The sequence below is a fragment of the Phycodurus eques genome, chromosome 7, assembly GCF_024500275.1.
Source record: "Phycodurus eques isolate BA_2022a chromosome 7, UOR_Pequ_1.1, whole genome shotgun sequence".
Taxonomy (NCBI): Eukaryota; Metazoa; Chordata; class Actinopteri; order Syngnathiformes; family Syngnathidae; genus Phycodurus; species Phycodurus eques.
In genome coordinates this window covers 27,714,198-27,734,366 of record NC_084531.1, presented here as the reverse complement: position 1 = coordinate 27,734,366, position 20,169 = coordinate 27,714,198, and the positions used below count along the sequence as shown (strand labels likewise).

At 42.8% G+C, this 20,169-nt stretch overlaps 1 protein-coding gene and 1 long non-coding RNA gene across 2 annotated transcripts in view; one reads left to right on the top strand and one right to left on the bottom strand.

Annotated features, from left to right (window-relative positions):
* Window positions 1-8,940: 8,940 nt before the first annotated feature.
* On the bottom strand, window positions 8,941-18,433 carry LOC133404830 (uncharacterized). The gene is made up of 4 exons (XR_009768879.1): window positions 17,800-18,433; window positions 12,761-12,877; window positions 12,567-12,688; window positions 8,941-12,177 (listed from the first exon to the last, which is right to left on the bottom strand). It is a non-coding gene; the product is annotated as an uncharacterized LOC133404830 (long non-coding RNA).
* Window positions 17,935-20,169, top strand: part of gbe1b (glucan (1,4-alpha-), branching enzyme 1b) — a 64,123-nt gene continuing 61,888 nt past the window's right edge. Inside the window, exon 1 of the mRNA XM_061681204.1 lies at window positions 17,935-18,156. Within this exon, the coding sequence (XP_061537188.1) occupies window positions 18,059-18,156 (98 nt within the window). The 5' untranslated portion in view covers window positions 17,935-18,058. The remainder of the gene's footprint in view (window positions 18,157-20,169) is intronic.

The following is a 20,169-nucleotide window of genomic DNA, read 5'->3' as shown; positions in this document are numbered from 1 at the left end:
TTACATAAACTAAAGGTATTAACCTTTATTTTATGTAACATGCTAAAATCTATCCATCAGACTTCAAAGTCTGATACAAATATTATATGATAAAAATATTAAATATGATATACAAAATACAAATATTGCTTTGGCACCATCTCGTGGCATCTCAGCTTCATTTAGTCAGGCCATAGCTTTGTCTAATAGAGAAAAAGTGTTTTGCCGCCATCTTGTGGTATCTATAGACCATTACAAACCTTTTTGTGTGGGGCGTCAATTCCTCACGGCGAACCAGGAGGAAAACGTTCGTAAAGTTTGGGACTATTTCACACCCATAAAAGAATAAAGTGCATTATGTCTCCTGCAAAGCAGAATTGGCTCACACAACAGAATGTTTAAGATTGCCGACAGAAGGTAACGTAAGCATTGTTAGCGAATTCAACATGGCCTACCGCCACAATAGAAAATATTGAAATGCTCAAGGTCAGAAAGAACTGCCGGTGCACTCAGTCAATCCCTTTGTCGAACAAAAAGAAACACGTGATAAGCACATTCATACATAAGTTTGTATGACCCGCAATTGGCTCCCACTCGCTCAAAACGCAAACTGACTAATGGTTAGCTAGTTAACCTTCACGTGAAATTGAACCGACAACAGCCAACTAGATTCTCATCTGCTGCCGCACACATCACTCACCAGCTCAGGCCCTGCCTTTTAAAGACAAACACGCTCAAAGTCACAGATAGTATAATGTGGAATGTGAGGATGGCGTCCCCTAGTGGACAAAATGAATAACTGCACCTCACGTGCATTATTGTTTTGTGTCGGTATGAAGCGTTTATAAATTCCAAATATTTTTTTATCTAAATACTCAGTGGAATAGTTGGTAAAATACTTGGTTGTAAATAAAATCAATTAGCAGCAATCGGGCAAAATCAATAGGAGGTGTTAAGGGCCCCCAGAAATGACGAAAATGGCTGACTTCCGGTATCTTTTGTACCATGGCTTCTTATGATTTATTTGTGGGTCTACTCACGAGAGTGTAAATTTACACTGATTTAGGGGGAAGATTTTTCATGGTTTTAATTCCCGGGGTTGCAACCAAGTCAATTATTATGGGTCCGCCCCCCCGACTCAATTTTCACCAGGAGGAAAATGTCGACAGAATTGGTGAGTTTTGGAGTTTGGGAAGCCCTTGAAATTTTAAACAGCCTTTTTTTTTTCCTTCCTTCTCTTGGGGGACTTTTGGACTAAAAGTAAGTCGATTACAGCTTTCATGAAAGACCAAAACACCTTGAGAAATGGCCATCCATCCATTCATCCACTCATTTTCTAAAGCTCGATTTCCACTCGAAAATTGCGAATGTTCGATGGTCACAATACTAGGAGAGTTGCAGATATTTACTCGCATTGGCGCATCAAACACGGCCGTTTAAAGCAGCGACGTCTCTCCAGAAACAAAGGTGGTTGTCATGGCAGGAGGCAGACATACTCGGATGTGTCATCAGGCCACAGCTGGATGGGGGGGCCATCTTCAATGAGGACAGGGATGGGGGGGGGGGGGGGGGGTGGTGGGGGGGGGGAACAGGGACTAGTTTGCTCCACAAAGGCACCAATTTGTCAAGACATGCACAATAATTATGTTGGACTAAGTAAGAAAGCCAACTAGCGTAGTGGATCAACTGCCTCCCTGTTGGTAGTAAACATCTAATGCACTATTTTGTTGCTTCCATCGCTTCAAGACGGGATTCATCAACAATCAATTCAAAAAAAAATTAAAATAAATCAACAAAGTTCTTAACCAATAATTCATCCATTACTGTCGGTATCTAAAGTATCTGTTTGTTTTTGTTATTGTGATGGGCCATTGGTGTTATTTATGTTGAGAACGAGGTTTGCATTCATTTTAAACAATTAAAATGAATGATTTAATGTATCAGCCCTACTGAAATAACCAAAAAAATTCAAATAAAATCTATTGAGAAATATACTCTAAAAAAACGCACTGTTGTAAACACTGTTGAGATTATTAATCAAATATAGGGTTAATGTCACATCATATTATAATACCAATTATAATGATTACAATTAATATTATTACTATTATAGTACAATATACAATATAACGTACAATTAAATAATACTCAACGAGTACATTTAATTTGCTAAATAAAATCTGTATTTAAAAAATATATGCAACATCGTTTATGATGAAAACTGATCATATTAAGTACATTCTATAATAAAATATATTCATAAATATAAAATTCAACATTAAAATCTATTCAAATAATATTGAACAGTTAGTGGGTTGATGGATGTGACAAGTTGGACTTTTTCTGTTTTGGGGAGGGGGGCACCTCCCAAGACCCACCTCGGAGTTGCTGCGTGCCCGCGCACCGAGCGCGATTATACGGGCGGCGGCTGCGCGTGCACGAGCGAGGGCGGAATGAACTACATGGGGGGGGGGGGCCCGCGGGGGCGATTTATGGGACTGGGGAGTGGGTTCTTGTGATTACACGCACGCACGCACGAACACACACACATTCCTGGAGCTGCATCTGATTCCTGCACACTAACTTGCCACACACACACACACACACAAGTAAAACCACCACAAATGCAATATAGCGCGGTGTTTGTTACAAATGCAACAGTCACACGCTACAGAATACGCGCACACGCACACGCACACGCACACGCCTCCGTGCCTGGAGGTGACGCTGCAACACGCGCACCGTGAAACACAAACGCACAACTTCTGTCCACCCACCTACACCCCCCTGCAGACACACAAACTTGTGTCGCCGCAGTGTTTCCACCGGGAGCATGCACGTGCACGGCGCAACTTCCACGCATTCCAGCGCGCACAATACAAATGATGAATTGGAGGGATGTGCGTGTTTTTGTTTTGGTTTTTTTTGTTTTTTTTGGGGGGGGGGGGGGGGGGGGCATCCACGCACGTCCACGCACACCACGCCCCGGTCTTGCAGCATCAGCCTCCCCGCAAGCACTCACCTCCAAAAATACTCGCTCCCAGGCTGGAGAGGAGGAAGAGCAAGTGCCGCTGGACCATCATCATCTTCACTTCTCAAGTCAATGCTGCCTTGTCGTGACTCGGCGCTCCACGAGTGGGGTGGGGTGGGGGAGGGTGGGGTGGGGGGTTGGGTGGGGGGCTCACTTATCCAGACGGGGATGCGCAGACTTTACATGGATGAACTCTGACTGGTGGTGGTGGTGATGATGATGATGCTAGAGAGGAGGAAGGAGGAGGAGGAGGAGGAGGAGGAGGAGGGAGGTGGATGAGGAAGAGGGGCAGCTGGTCCTCTTCTGGAGCAGGACGGCGCTGACTGCTGGTCGGCGGCGTGCACGTGCAGCCCGCGGCTCCCGTGCAGCTCCTTGATTGGATGACGGGGAGGGAGCCGAAGCCCCGCCCACTTATGGGTGAATGCAGCGGTTCTCAAACCGGGGTCCGCAAGCTGGAACTCGGGCTCCGCAAGATCAGCTGCAATGAATTGTTTGCTGTTGGGGGTCAAGTTTGTCCTGTTTTGACATTTGACAGCAATAAAAAAATAAAATAACTCAATAAAATGGATTACTTTTGCTCAAGTCGGTGCTTAAAACTTGGTGTAGACTGCGGCAGTTCTGAAATTTGACCCGTGCTGTCGAAAACGCATTTTAGATTCACCAGCGTGTACTAAATCGAGGACAAATGCGTCGCGACAAGTGCGCGATGCGGATGGCGTGTTGTGCCCGGAAATCCCGTGGCATTCTTACGAACGAATCTTGAGACCGTAGGAAAAGCCAAGTCATGTACAATTGTACGTATGTGTATTTTTGTGTTGGGGACAGTATTAAAACACATTTCACCCTGGGGGGGCGGGGGTGGTCAGCAGAGTCCTCTACCCTAATTTTTGCCCCATGAATTCTGCCTAGCAACAAGCGGAAAATTCTATGTTACTAATCAAGACGTGCCCCGATGTTTAGTACAAGCGGGAGTTTGTATTGCACACAGCATTCTGTACATCTGCTCTGTGCAGTTTCTCGACTCTCTTGTAAGGAATGCACCGGAAGGACAACGCTTGATGTTTCCTAGCACGCAATTGAGTGTTTGTCAGCCCAGTGTTTAGTAGACAGTAAGTGTCACAGCAGCTGGTGTGTTAGTCAAAAGACTTTGAATACTGTATTCTGTGCATCTGATCTTGACAATAGCCCCCTTTTCCTGCAAGGAATAAACTGTCAAGACATTTCTTGGTGTTTCCAAGTAAACAATTGTATGGTTGTAATCATGAGGTGGCTGTTGGGCTGCCAGAATGTATGGATTTGTGACAGCTTGGGGCTAACATGCGTTTACGATCTGGACAGCGCGAGACTGTGAGTAGCTGACGACAATAGCGTTCCTCAAGAGTCAAAAATTCAATGTTTCTTTCCTTTTCACATCGCTTGGTAGCCACGTGAGACTTATCTGCCGTCGCAGATCTAATAAAGTGATGAGGAATTGCCCTTCAACGCCTCCTGGGATTCAATCTGTACCATCACGACCGCGGCGCTCTCCTGCCTTGAATCATAAGCGAGCGATACGATGAGCGTGTGCGTGTCTCGCTATCGCGCTGGGTTCACGGGGGTTAACTGTACTGAAAGCATCGATGGCTCCGTAGGGAGGACGCCGAGGGGCTGATTAGGTTGAAAACACTCCTGTAATGTTGCGGGTCAATGATCGGTCTTGATATCTAACAAAAAAATAAAAAATAAAAAAAATAAAATAGAAATCTCCTGCCCTTGTTCATTTCGTCTCGGATGACTGACTGACTAACTACGAACAAACTAACTGCCTAACTCACAAGACTAACAACAAACTCGCCAAATAAATAACCAGCTAACAACTCACAAATAACTAAAATACAAAATATCTAGAATTTGCCATGTGATTTCTCTCTCTCTCTCTCAAGCTAACCAACGACTAAGCAACTGGCCAACCAACTGGCTACAAAATAACCAACAGACTAACTAACCAACCAACCGACTAGTACAAACAAGTGCAGTTGTAAAACCGATACATAGACATGCACGTCTACTAAGAACCAGTTGAGTCGCATGTCACTTTTGTATAACGACGATGCGACTCCGTCGCTAACACTTGGACTGACTGGACGAAGATCAGCATTTGAAACGACGATTGTTAAGCCGGGGCGCATCTGTTTTCGCCACATCCGGGGGACTTGAACGCCACGGCAAGATCACTGCGCCGGTGCGCGCTTGCATGTTTAGCAGCAAGCTATCAATCAAACTCTTCTCAAACTGCATCCCTGTAAAATAATGAGCAAGAAATCATTACGTTGTACCATTGAAGAAAAAAAACTCCGTGAAACGGTGGCTCATCTGCGTTAGATGAGCCACTGGCGCTAACGGCAACGCCGCGTAACTTGGATGCAAAATGAAGCTGTCACAACTCTTCAGCGCCTCCTCCGCAAAACGCCGGTCACGTTTCCTCGCTCCTCCTGACGATCTGCTCTTTCTGGTGACTTCATCGTAGGCTTCCTTCTCTTCCTTCTTTTCGACAAACACGTCACCGGACGCACAAAGGTAAAGCAGTGCCACTGACACCCGGGTAAGGAGTCATTGATTTATGCACGTCCACAAATGGATTTAAAGTCCTACATCAAGTGGTACAAACCATTGTAGAAATGCACTACTGTATACTGTATGTAGTTGCCTCTACTTAATTCTGATACAGGCAATTCAGTGTTGAGTAATGCACAGCGAAGTTTTCCCGTGACATCACGCACCTGCGGACATGTCTACGGCTGCCTCGTTTTGTTCAGGTGCTTAGTGAGTGTTTAAATCGATGAATTTAATTTCTGTCTTACTTCGGCTAATCTTCATTCCTCTGCTTTCCGGTGCATGCCTCCATCTTTCTAACTGTTCCTCCAGCTGCTCCCTGCTTTCACTGCAGATCACAATGTCATCTGCAAACATCATGGTCCACGGGGATTCCAGTCTAACCTCATCTGTCAGCCTATGCATCTCCACTGCAAACAGGAAGGGGCTCAGGGCTGATCCCTGATGCAGTCCCACCTTAAGTTTGTCTGTCACACCTACAGCACACCACACCACTGTTCTGCTGCCCTTGTACATGTCCTGTATTATTCTAACATACTCCAGACTTCCGCATGCAGTACCACAGTTCCTCTCTGGGTACTGTGTCATAGGCTTTCTCTAGATCTACAAAGAAACAATGTAGCTTCTTCTGACCTTCTCTGTACTTTTCCATCAACATCCTCAAGGCAAATAATCCATCTGTGGTACTCTTTCTGGGCATGAAACCATAGTGTTGCTCGCAAATACTCACTTCTGTCCTGAGTCACTTGCCTCTTCTACTCTCCCTTCGCTCTCACTTTCCTCATTCATCAATTCCTCGAAGTATTCTTTCCATCTAGCTAGCACACTACTGGCAACAGTCAACACATTTCCATCTCTATCCTTAATCACCCTAACCTGCTGCACATCCTTGCCATCTCTATCCCTCCGTCTGGCCAGCCTGTTTAGATCCTTTTCTCCTTCTTTAGTGTCCAACCTGCCATACATGTCATCATATGCCTCTTGTTTGGCCTTTGCCACCTCTACCTTTGCCCTATGTCGCATCTCAATGTATTCCTTTCGCCTCTCCTCGGTCCTCTCAGTGTCCCACTTCTTCTAAGCTAACCTTTTTCCTTGTATGATTTCCTGTACTGTGTGGTTCCACCACCAACTCTCCTTCTCTCCTTTCCTGCCAGAAGATACACCAAGTACTCTCCTGCCTGCCTCTCTGATCACCTTGGCTGCAGTGGTCCAGTCTTTCGGAAGCTCCTCCTGTCTACCGAGAGCCTGTCTCACCTCTTCCCGAAAAGCTGCGCAACACTTGTCCTGTCTCAGCTTCCACCACTCTCAGCTTCCACCACATGGTTCTCTGCTGTGCCTTTGTCTTCACCACCAGAGTCATCTTACACACCACCATCCTATGCTGTCTCGCCAAACTCTCCCCTACCACAACCTTATAGTCGGTAACCTCCTTCAGATTACATCGTCTGCACAAGATGTAATCCACCTGTGTGCTTCTACCTGCGCTCTTGTAGGTCCCCCTATGTTCCTGCCTCTTCTGTAAAAAAGTGTTCACTACAGCCATTTGCATCCTTTTTGCAAAGTCGACCACCATCTGTCCCACCAAGTTCCTTTCCTGGAAGCCGTACTTACCCATCACTTCTTCATCACCCCTATTACCTTCACCAACATGTCCATTACAATCTGCACCAATCACGACTCTCTCTCTGTCTGGGATGCTCAGAACTACTTCGTCTAGCTCCTTCCAGAATTTCTCTTTCACCGCTAGGTCACATCCTACCTGTGGGGCATAGCCACTAATCACATTATACATAACACCCTCAATTTCAAGTTTCAGCCTCATCACTCGATCTGATACTCTTTTCACCTCCAAGACATTCTTAGCCAACTCTTCTTTTAAAATAACCCCGACTCCATTTCTCTTCCCCATCTACACCATGGTAAAATAATTTAAACCCTGCCCCTAAACTTCTCGCCTTACTCCCTTTCCACCTGGTCTCCTGGACACACAATCTATCAACCTTTCTCCTAATCATCATGTCAACCAACTCCCGAGATGTTCCTGTCATAGTCCCAACATTCAAAGTCCCCACATTCAGTGCTAGGCTCTGTGCTTTCCTCTTCTTTTTCTGCCGAAGAACCCGCTTTCCACCTCTTCTTCTTCTTCTTCGACCCACAGTAGCTGAATTTCCAACGGCGCCCCGCAGGTTGACGGCGCCGGTGGCGGACGTTGTTAACCCGGGCCACGACCGATCCGATATGGAATTCTTTGGATGAACGCTCATATTTGTTTGGCAAAGTTTTCAGTCGGATGCCCTTCCTGACGCAACCGTCTGCAATTTATCCGGGCTTGGGACCGGCCTACAGTTTGCACTGGCTTGTGCCCCCCATAGGGCTGCATTGGGAGGAAACCGGAGTACCCGGAGAAAAACCACGCAGGTACGGGGAGAACATGCAAACCCCACACAGGCGGGGCCGGGATTTGAACCGCAGTCCTCAGAACTGTGAGACAGATGTGCTAACCAGTCATCCACTGTGCCTTACAGCTATTCAAACCCATTAAATGAAGCAGTCTTTGTTTTATTTCTGCCTGACCGCACACAGTTAGGAGGTGAGAGATGTTTGGATTGTGCATGAACATTTTTCAGCACTCATCATGGAGAGTGGGAAATTCATAACATAACAGATATTAAGTGATCAAGGGTGTACAGAAAAAAACAAAAACACGAGTCAGTCAACCAGTAGTATTTTTAATTTAGAAAAAGTCACAATCTTTTTTTTTGCGAGAGAGAACACATTATTTGATTGTCATTGAAAAGTCTCACGAGAATAAAGTTGTATGCCAAATAAAGTACAAATTTGTTGATGAAATAATGGGATGTTTTTCAAGAAAAAAGGCTGATTGTTTTCTTGAAATAAAGTATTATTTTTCAGAGGGAAAAAGTCCTAGGCTTAAACGTGAAAGAATTCAAACAAAAAACCTGATATGGCTAGTAGAATATTAATTTTAGCGATGTTTACTGTTGCGCCTACTGTTAGAAAATGTTGATTTTTCTCTCTTATAGCTACTAAATTCAGAAATATAGTTTATATTGTTTAATTTTATGAATATATTTTATATCCACAGTGAGTGAGGGTGCTTCATCTGAGTGGCGTCCATTCTTTGCCAGTCGTAACTCTGACGTCCATACTTTGTGTTGCTATTTTTCATGATTTGCAGCTTTATATTAAGTGTCCCGCTTGTGCACCAAGTTGACTTGTTGTTTCTTGATGGACGTCCACACGCCATTGGTTTCTCCAGAGGCCGACGTCTAGCCTCCACTTTGAGCGTATTAAGACGTCGGCTGGCCTTGGCTTTTTAGAATGACTAATGACGCCGACGCTCTTTTCAAACCGCTAAAAGACGGCCGTAAAAAACAAACAAATGCAGAGCGATGCAGTGCTTGTGCTGCGGTCAACACAACAACGTTTCCCATAGCTTCCATTAGCAGCCTTTTATTTTATGTGTTTTACAACGGTTTAAAAACAAAGTTTGCCAAAGAAGAGCAACTCGATGTTTTGGTTTTAGAAGAACGCCGTCAAATTCTGTGATGGGAGTTCATTGTGCCGCAGCAATGCATTATTCACACACGGATTAAAATTTGATCAAGGAAACATGATGACTGAGGTGCTCACAATTACAGACCTTGCTCGCATTAAAGTGAACTAAAAGTGATATAAATAAGTGATGCCATGTAAAGAAGTGTGCATTTCAAGCAAGTAAGGCCTCCATTACAATCCGGATGATCGCTGTATGATTCTTGATCATGTGCAGGGTTAGACATACCATGAGGCAAACACAGGCCAATGCTTATTAATGCCTTATTTCCAGGGGCCCCTGAAAGTTAAATAAAAACTGATAGCTTTCCTCAAATGTGATTGTTTTAGTCCTAATTCCTGCACTGAAAATCAAATATCGAAATGTTTAATCTAGGATCATTGTAAATTCTCCCCCTTCCTCCTCATGCAATGGACTATTCCGTCTTCTTACCGCGCATGTGTATACTCGATTCAGGAAGAGAACAGCAAAACTTGTTGACTAGTTTTGTTTGGGCTTTAAAAAGTAGAAATGCAGTTGGTAAATCGAAAAAAAAAATGGCTTCTATACTTTTTTCTTGAACTTTAATCGACCATTAACATTTTTTATTCTCAACAGTCGAAGTTCTCCATCGAATGAGCGCATAGCTTTATCCACAGCCTGCATTGATAAGGCTTGGTTACCATGTAAACTGCAGTATTTTGCTACTGTTTTTATTGTTTTACAATCTACCTTTTACTAGCACAGGTGTTCCATTAGTACCATTTGCGATTAACGCCATTTGAATGTGCACAAAAACATCTGTTTTAGAGGTGAATGTGCCTTTGGAGCTAATGGGTACTTCACCTCCAGGATCTATTAGTACGGGGGCACTACCTACCTGCTGGGTCTCAAACGGCGCAGCTAATTTTAGACGACTCTATTCCTTGTGCGACTAACAAGGTGAAGCACAAAGGCCTGCATCAAAATATGCATAAGAACAGTGTGTGTGCGCGTGCGCGCATGTGTGCACCGCACCGTTGGAGCATAGTTTCCATTTTTGTTTTTTTACTCAGGCAAAAATAAAAATTGATTTAAGCTCTTTGCACACTGTTTTGCCGTAAACGTACTGTATCTTAGTTTCATTGTCGACTATATATCGTCTTTGCTGTTGACATAAAACACATTGAAGACTGAATTTTCTGACATTTACCAAAAAGACACATGGTAAGTGACCTACCATGTATGTTTTTGCAAACAAAAAAATAATTGATTCTTCAATGAACATAACACATATTTATGAACAACAAAGCCATTTGAGTATTCAATGTTTTTGTAAACATCAGACAATGAATGCCTCAAAATTCACCTAACATACAATCCCCAATGAACCTAACATAGTTTTGTAAACATCAAAGTCAATTAAAGTCTGCGAATAAACCTCACATAGACCTTAACTCATTCACTGCCATTGACGACTTTTTAAGTCAAATATCCATGTTAACTGGAAGGGCTGGCAGTGAATTACGGTAAAGAATAATGACAGTGAACGTAACAAACACCAACCGAAACAGCAAAGACAATTACGAGTCTTCAATTAGCCTCATGTTTTTAAATAAACAGCAAAGACAATTTAGAGCCAACAATGAACATCATATACACATTTCGTCAACATCAAAACTCATCGGAAACAGGAATTGTACTTGATGTTTCCAAAATACTATTTAGGTCCATAAAAAATGTTTCCAAACACATCTATGTTCGGTTCATTGATGACTAAATTGCCGTCATGTTTCCAAGACTAAACTATTTTAGGTTCAGTAAAGACTGACTTTTCTTTAATGTTAACAAAACAAAACAAAACAAAACAAAACAAAAACAATATCAAGTTCATTGAAGCCTCCAAATTGTTTTGGATTTTTATGAAAAAAATCATTTTGATGACTAAATTGTCTTTACAAGAAGTACATTCCCTTCACTGGAGACTGAATTGTCTTGGATTACTAAAAGACTAGAAATTGTCTTTGTTGTTAACGTATGGTAGATTTATTGAAGGCTCTAAATAGTCTTAGTTGTTTTCAAAAACCTGTTAGGTTTGTACTAAAGTGTCTTTGATATTTACATGTCTGTTAGGTTCGATGAGACTGACTGAAAAAAAGTTTCATTGAAAATTCACTAGTTTCAGCCAAATAATTAAAAAACTATATAGTACCAGTAAGAGAAACGGGGCCAGGAGAGGACGTTTTAGCCACAATTGTCGGATTTTGACAACATTGTTTCTTGTCAAAAATCAAAACAGAAGGGTCAACTGCAGAAGTTGAGATTTTTGATTGATTCCACCAAACGAAACGTCAACAATCCCTTGAATCAAAACTAATTCCCGACGTTCGTTAAGATGCTATTTTGTCTTTCGGCAAACAAACAGAGCTGTTAGCTAGTGCCAAAATTCCATTTCGGTGAAGAATTTGTCAATCATCTTGACCTGGGGCCTCATGTACAAAAGGTGCTTACGCACAAAAACGTGGCGTACGTTCTTTTCCAGGGCAAAGTTAAGATGTATCAAGAGTGAAATGGCCGTGGAAATGTGCGGTGCCTCACGCCAACTTCATGGCGGGCGTACGCACATTTCTGCAGCTTTTGGTGCTTTGGCGACACTTAGAGGTGATGCTGGGAAACTGTTATCATAAATCTGCACATCAGAGGCACATGCACAATTAGCACCGATGAACAATTCATGCCCGACAACATTTGATTTCAACAAGGTAAAAGAAGCAAGGGCTCGGAATTCACTCGTTGACCGGTGTATATAGTGAATCACTGATATTTGCGAGGAGGCCTACAAATTGATCAAGGCGATCATTTATGCCGCCTATTGCCCTTACAATCTCCAACACAGCACGGGTGAGGACGCGGCCCGTCGGGCGGGCAGCAGCAGCCGCTTGTTGGAGTGTCATTGCGTCGGAGACGCCGGGGATGCCGGAGGAGACGCAAAGGAACGGCGGACGAAACCTCCGCGCATGTGACACCAGTGATGCCAGCACTGAAAAAAAAGAATCATTGGAATTTAATTGGAACATTTACATAAGTTTCATATGATTCAAATCTGTTTCAAGGGCATTTTTTATTTATTTTTTAGGACAAGAGGGGTAAATGATGTCATTTTAACAATTTTTAATCAACCGATGTGCAATTTTAATCACGTGCAACCGATCTCCTGTGTATTAAAAATATAAATTGAGTATTCAACCAGGAGTCACCGTTTTTGATAGCCTCTTTAATATGCTCATGTGCTTCTATTTGAATTCAAAAGATGTATTACAAATACCATACATTCAACATTTACGCATGAACCTTAATCTCATAGGGCTGAGTGTAGGTTATTGTATGAACACATTTGTTTGTAAGTTCTAAAACATGCATGGTATTCACCTTGTGGGGTAATCAGGGGGCCCTGAGAGACTAGGGTCACCCATGATTGCAGCGACTCTCTCCTCAAACGGGGCGAGGCCCTCCGCGCCTGTTTTGGCCACACTTTGGCGATGGGCAGCTGCCTGAAAACGTCTTTTTTAGTTCAGCGTGTGTGCGCTGTTCTGACATTCAGAAAAAATATTTTTCTTCATTACCTTGCTCATCATGCAGAGATCGGGATCTCAGGCGCCGGGTTCATTTCAACATGATTTGCACATTTAAATGTGGGCATGGGCGTTTGTTCGCGTGGCACATACCGACACCACTGCCACCTGTGGAATATACATTGAAGCACATGTATATTTAGAACAGATACAAAATGTGCGATTTAACTATGGAAAGTCATGCGATAAATCGCGATTAATATTTTGTATTTTTTGTTTTCAGATTTAATTACATTAAAAATGAATCCTTCCTTTTCTGAACAAGGCTGTCGTAAGGCTTCTGCTTGGCTAAAATGATTACGTTAGGGGTGATACTGTATCACCTACAATGGTTGGCATTTATTGACAGGTTGAAAAGGCATTTTTGATGTGGACTGACACCGAAAAATGAACCACTGTACATGTGACTCACGTGTTGAATGAGTCACATAAGATACGAGCGAGAGTCACGAGAGGGCACGTGTGACATATCCCTTCCAGCATTTCATCTTCTTTAAGAGATTCATGTAAGCACCCCGACCGCTTTGTCTAATGTCTCTCATGTCACGAGCCGACTCCTCGCTCGCGTCGGCCTCGGCCTCCCTTTCCGGAGACTCCTCCATCCTTGAAATTGAAGACTGGAAGTGAACTTATCACCTCTCATTAGCATCATCCGCCGTCTCACACGGCGTTAACCTTTTCACTTAGCGGCGTTCACGCGGAGGCTCACTTTCATATGAATTATGACTCGTAATATTTCAGCACACTGATCCCTGACATCCAATTTGATCCCGCCAAGAAGGAAGCTGCCTGTATTGTGTCTGCACCCGACCTAGTGGACCAAATTCAATTAACATACGTTTCCATTTGGAGTTGGACCAGAAGATGAGCTGCTTGACTTTTAGATGAAGTCAGTGAGGGTATCAAACATCTCACGAGTGACATTTGCCCGCGACATTTGGTAAATAAGTCGTGTTATTTGTGCTCATTCAACTTCAATACGTCAACCATCGGCGTGATGTATTGTCGTTTACTTTTTCGCCTCTTGCTTATTTACCCATTATTGTTTCCTTGCGGAGAAATTGCTCATTTGTCTGTGAATGACAAAAACTTAGGAGGGGAGCACTGCTCACATGTTTTTAAGGTGACAAAACCAAAGTCTTAACAGCAGGTCTGTGAGCATGGACCACTGCTCACCCCACCACATATGCTGCTGGGCCAACGGTGAGTATGGATTTTGTAACCATGACAACTAGCAGCGGAGGTAGTGGTGGCTCCACTCTAAACCCCGAAACTAAAAACGTTTTAAAAAATTAAACGTTGAGAAATTTGTAAGGAAGTATGTGATTTTTACGGGGGGGATCTGATAAAGTGGTGCCTTGGCATAGGAGTTTAAAACTTTCTCTGACTACACTCGTGACTAAACACTCATCTCAAATCATCTTTCCCCATTGAAATGAATGGACATGCCATTAATCCGTTCAAGTCAAAACTCACTATGTAGCACTCAAAACAATTAACGTTATAAAATATATAGTAATAAAACCACTAAATAGATTGTGAAAGAATTACCCAGTTTGTGCATCATGATAAATTCATGGTGACTTCTTTTGGTGTGTGCTTCTTGGTTACCAGAAGGCAGTATAATAGTTATGAAGACACAAACGAAAACCGCTTTCACAACTACAGTGAGTGACTCAGTAAACTGCAGTAATGTTAGTCCTTTTTATTACTGTATTCTCTGATTATCTGTGTTGATGCACCATTTGTGTTGAAATATCCATTGTTTAAACGGTTATAAGATATACACCAAAGCTATTCGTTCGCCCATCTACGGTGTTTTGCATTGTTTGTTAGCATTAAATTCGTGGACGTTGGGATCAGGCATAGCTATGCGGTTGTTTTAAATACACAACATGTAATTCTCTTGTTTTATGTTTAGGTTGACAGTAAGCGTCAACGGAGTGGAATTAAACAGCTTGAAGGCTGTTTTTGTTGTTTTGTTTTGTTCACTATCTGCCAAAATCCTGCTTGTTGTGAAGTGAGTTGAGTGCCACCGTACAGCGTTCGTATCTCAAATGTTTGCTCGCAAGTCAAAGCAAAGAATCGTCTGAAAGACGGCTTGTTTCTTGAAACACTTGTCAGTTGGCTCACCCGTATCTCAAGGCAACGGACTAAGATGGCGTCAAATACTCATATAAATTGGCCCGAGCACAAAACCAGTGAATACGTGAGTTTTTCAGCAAATAATGGAGAATAGGTTACCCCCAAAAATGAGCTAATAGGTGAATTCGCAAATGCTGAATTAGGAAAATGCGAGGGTGCACTGTATATGTAATGCAGTGGCTTGAAACTTCATTGAATTCACTTCTGTAGGGGGAGCCCTGGAGGAAGAAACCAATTGTCCCTAACTGCTGCTTTAACCATGAATTTAATAAGCACTACGATGGGGTGTTTTCACAAAGTGTTCCAGGAAGTAAAACATCCATAGAGAAACGTTCCAAGCAGGTACCGCGGATTATTCCATTTGATCAGTGAATAATAATTCAGCCGCTGCTCTTTTTTTTGCACCTTTAAGCTTTAGTATTTGCCGGCTCTATCTGCTTAATCCACCAGCGCTTAATATCCATCACTTTTTTTTTTTTTTTTTTTTTGCCTGGGAGGTGTTTTATGAAGCTTGACACACCAGGAAGCAAATCTCAGGCTGGGTTACACTTAAAATGCTGTGATGAATAATTACATGTATTGAAGCGGTAATTGCATTTTTTCTTCTTCATCTTTATTAACGTGCGCTCCATCAACGGAGAACGGATGACGCATGCGTTTGCGTAAGGCTTCTTTCAAAGCAGGCGGCATTTCCATGACAACCCAGATCGGATTCTGCATCAAAACTTGGATCTTTGTTTGCGGGATGTGAAGTGAACACAAACATTTCTCCATGTTCTCCAGTTCGGCTTTCCAGACACTATCTCAACTCTTCGAGATGAATAAATTACTCGATGAGCGGCATCTCGAGGGGGACAGAAACCATTTTTTCTGGGTTGAAACTTGGGTGAACGCGAGCAGAGAGGGGGAGAAAATTTGATTCAAATGCCCGATTGCCAACATGGAGTCTGTTTTGAATGGTCTTGTAGGATGTATTATGCAACATCGGTTCTTATTTGGACGTTGGCAGGGCCGTCAACTTGACGTGCTAGACGAAAAAACCCACCCAGAAAAAAAATTAAAAAATCCTAAGCAGGCCATAAAAACAACTGGAACGTGAAGTACCAAAACAGATGGTTCCTTCCTTCCGAAGACACTCGCTTCGTGATGACCCACAGTGGTCAAAAAACCGAACAAAAAACTTTTGTTCAGTGACAACAAAACAACAGGACAACGCTTTTAAGAGCAGTAGTATTCCTTCATTTTAGAGACATTTCATCTACCCGATTGCCTTACCAGTACAACCAACTCCATTTAGTGAGCTGTGTCACTTATGCGAGGTAAAGCCAATCAAACCCAGGGACATCAGCAGTGCGAGGGATGAACGCGGAAAGAAATGACTTCATGGAAACATAGTTCACTTTTTTCGACACAATTTAAAACAATTCCCATGTGTCTTACTAACATGCTTGTCAAATACTTTAAAATACCACGCAGAGTTTCCTATATGGATTTGTTTTCATGCTGGTTCGTCGAAATATATTTTTTAAGTGACACCGGTTTGTGGCACACACACACAAAAAAGAGTTTGGGGACCGCTGCACTGTTTTGAAAAAATATCAATGACGTCATCGATTAATCGACTTTGACTTGACTTTCATCACATTGTAGTCAACTACAAAAAAAACAAAAATCTTATGTTTTTCAACCCCTAACTTCTAACATTCCTTTTCTAATCCGGATTTTGAAAAAAAATCAATGACTTCATCGATTAATCGACTTTGACTTGACTTTCATCACATTGTAGTCAACTACAAAAAAAAAAATCTTATGTTGCTCAACCCCTACTTTCTAAAATTCCTTTTCTAATCCGGTACATGCGCAACCTACTTCCACATTTGGCAACACGGGTTAAAGCACTTCCTCCTCGATCGGGTGAATGGGGAAGGGGACCATTTCAAAGCACCCATTGGAACTTGAAACATCTACAATTGTCTTTTTTTTTTAACACAAGATGTCACCCCAACGCCACTAAAGATGATAACTGTGTTTAGGGTTAGTTTATGTTCACATTTATCATATACTTGTATAAATAAATGATATACATGTATTTACCTTTTGTCCGAAGACACGAACCATAAAGAAAACATAATTTTAACTAGTTCAGCTTCAAACAATCATGTCATCAATCCTAGTTATGCTCGATAGCATTGCATGCACTTCCGGCATTTTTTATAAAATTCTATAATTTATTTTTAAACAATAAAAAAGTTGGATTACAATAAAATATAGCATAGCGCATGCTTTTTTGTTTTTGTCTAACATCTTCTCCTCCTCATTGTAAACAAAGCCAAGGCTTTCTGACTTGTACCAGTAACAAAGCTAAACCAGCAGGTACATGCACCAGGCTACTTCCTGTTCAGTTGCTTAGCAACCAGCACAAATTTGGGCAAGCTTGCGCCGTGCCGCCGTCATCCCTGCGGCGTCCTGCACCCTACCCCGCGGCATGAACCCTAACGCAGTGTGTAAGCGTCTTAACACTGAGGAATTGAGCGATTTTTAGCACAGGCCTGCGGGCTGTGGGCAACCCATTTGGTCCTCAGGGGCAACTTTGGCGCCTCCGGGTAGATGAACCAACATACATGTTTTTGGAATGTGGGACAAGCATGAATACTTGGGGTGGGGGTCGGGGGGCACGCAAGCACTAAGCAGATTCGAACCCAGAACCTCTAAAGTGTGAGGTAGACATGCAAACCACTTATCACCATGCCGCCGCAAACAATTCACACAGTGAAAATGAAAAAATATATTCTGGGGTCTTATGGCTAGAGAACCTGCTGAAATATATTTCACATTCATAAATATTGATAGTTGATGGATTAAAAATATCAATATGGTTCATGTACCTCTGACGTGCAAGTGCCAGACATGTCGGCTTTGCAGGCGTCACAGTCGCACTCGGCTGTGTTCGATCCAACTCGGCTCCTCCCGGAGGTAAACACAGCCCGGTGCCGTGATAGGAGGACGGACTCGGGCACACTTCCAGCCACCGCCAGTCCCACAAAAGTCACCCACCAAGTACATTCCTGCTCTTTGTTCACACACAGTGAGGGAGGGAAAGCACAGGGCTCGGTGCTCGATTGCTTCAGTCTCGAGTTGGAAACCATGGCGGATCGGGAGGATAATGTTACCATTCCTAAATTCGACACTCTCCTCCAAATGGACCCGTACCTTAAACCCTACGCGAAGGACTTCAAACGGAGGTAAATGCTTCCCAAATGGCGCTTTTGATTAAAACTAAATTCAATAAACAACAGCGCCATATGTCACTCGCTAAGGTCAGTGCGTTGCTCTACTGTGTACCTTTGGACCCCATAATAAATACACAACCACAAGCTAAAAAAGCCAAGTTTGCAACAGCTCAGTAACCCCGTGTTTACGTGTAATCTTTTAATGACCTTGTTCACATTGGACGACCTCAAACTACAACATTTTGAAGACGGTACTGGCCTTGCGTGACGAGGGGAACGCGACACAGAATTACTCGCAAACTCGCGCTATTTTGAGAGTTGGGAGTTCTGAGCATGCGCGTTATAGTCAGTCCTAACTGGTGACGTTGTAATGGTGTCATCAAAGAGCGCCCGGCTCAGGGGTTCTTGTCCTTCAGTGTTGTTGTCCAGAACATAAAAATACTATAGAGACTAGATGGGAGTCAGTCACTAACGTGCAACTCAACTTTATTCAAAGAGTTGAGTACTCTAGAAAGAAACAACTGCAGTTGATACAATATGCAATACAGAAAACCAAACATAAAACAAATAACAATAATAATAGACTAATTGTAACAGCAACAACAATAATTAAATAAAATATTCATTTTACTATTAACAGTTCCGACTAGATATAGTCGGGCTCGCCTCTACACACGGCTTGGGCTCTGGTACCAGTCCTCTCGAGAGGGGTTGGACTCTCTTCCACTCTGGTGTTGCCCACGGTGAGAGGCGCCGAGCAGGTGTGGCTATACATATTGCCACCCGGCTTGGCGCCTGTACGTTGGGTTTCACCCCGGTGGATGAGAGCGTAGCCTCCCTCCGCTTTCGGGTGGGGGGGACGCGTCCTGACTGTTGTTTGTGCCTATGCACCAAACAGCCGTTCAGAGTACCCACCCTTTTTGGAGTCCTTAGAGGGGGTGCTGGAGAGCGCTCCCACTGGGGACTCCATCGTCCACCTGGCGTTGGCTGCAGCTGATGGTCGAATGAAAACAAATTCAGTCAAACATGAGTTTTGTTACGCAGTCCACATGTTGTGTGAAGTTATTTGTAGATGAGAAGGAGGAGCATCATTGAAATCTCCACTCCGCAGTATGAGGGCATCGGGGTGCTGAATTTGCGAATTTGAAATCTCGGTATGGCGCAGCAATGTGTATAGTATATTGGTAGTGTGTATGATGTCACTTGCGTTGGCTGCAGTTGATGGTTGAATATAAACAAATAGAGTGGAACCTTGTTTTTTTTGGAATTAATCTGTTCAAAAATGTACAAAAGCCAGAGCAATATCAACCCCCAACCCTTTTTTTAAAAAAAATCAAAAACATACAGTCATCATTGAATCCAAATGTAATCATTTTCGTGGCTCCCTCTATGTTATTTGCTTCATGAGGTGGCATATGCACTCTGCATGATTACATACTGGTGGGCCGCTGCCAGGTTTGTGCCCACTATACACAAAAAAACACCCTTTCTTTAAAAAACAAAACAAATGCCACATTAGCATCAAAATGCTGATTTTCTAATATAAACAGGAAATACTTCTCAAGTCATGTAGTTCAGGTCTAAGTTGAGTCAAGTCTCATAAATACCAGTCTTTCTGAAGTTTTAGCCAGGCCAGTCTGCAGTCCCAAAATTAGCGACTTAAGTCTGAATCAAGTGACTTGAGTCCTCCACCTCTGCTACAGATAGAAAGAAAGATAGATTGATGGATAATTAGCTCGATAGATATACTAAATCATGTCAAACAGTGCATTATTGTACTTCAAGAGCATTTGTGACTTACATATGTATTTGATTTTTATATAACAGTACTCTTTGTTGTTCTGAAATACGTCGCTGAAAACTGCTGCGAGTTGACCTGAAATGCAATAAAATGTCACTTTACTGTGCTGAAGTGCTGTAAGATTGTCCTGTACAGATCTGTTGGATTTATCTCACCAAACATTATAATGAATAAACACAAAAGGAATGAAGACGTTGGTCATTTTACTCATGAGGAGGGCGCAT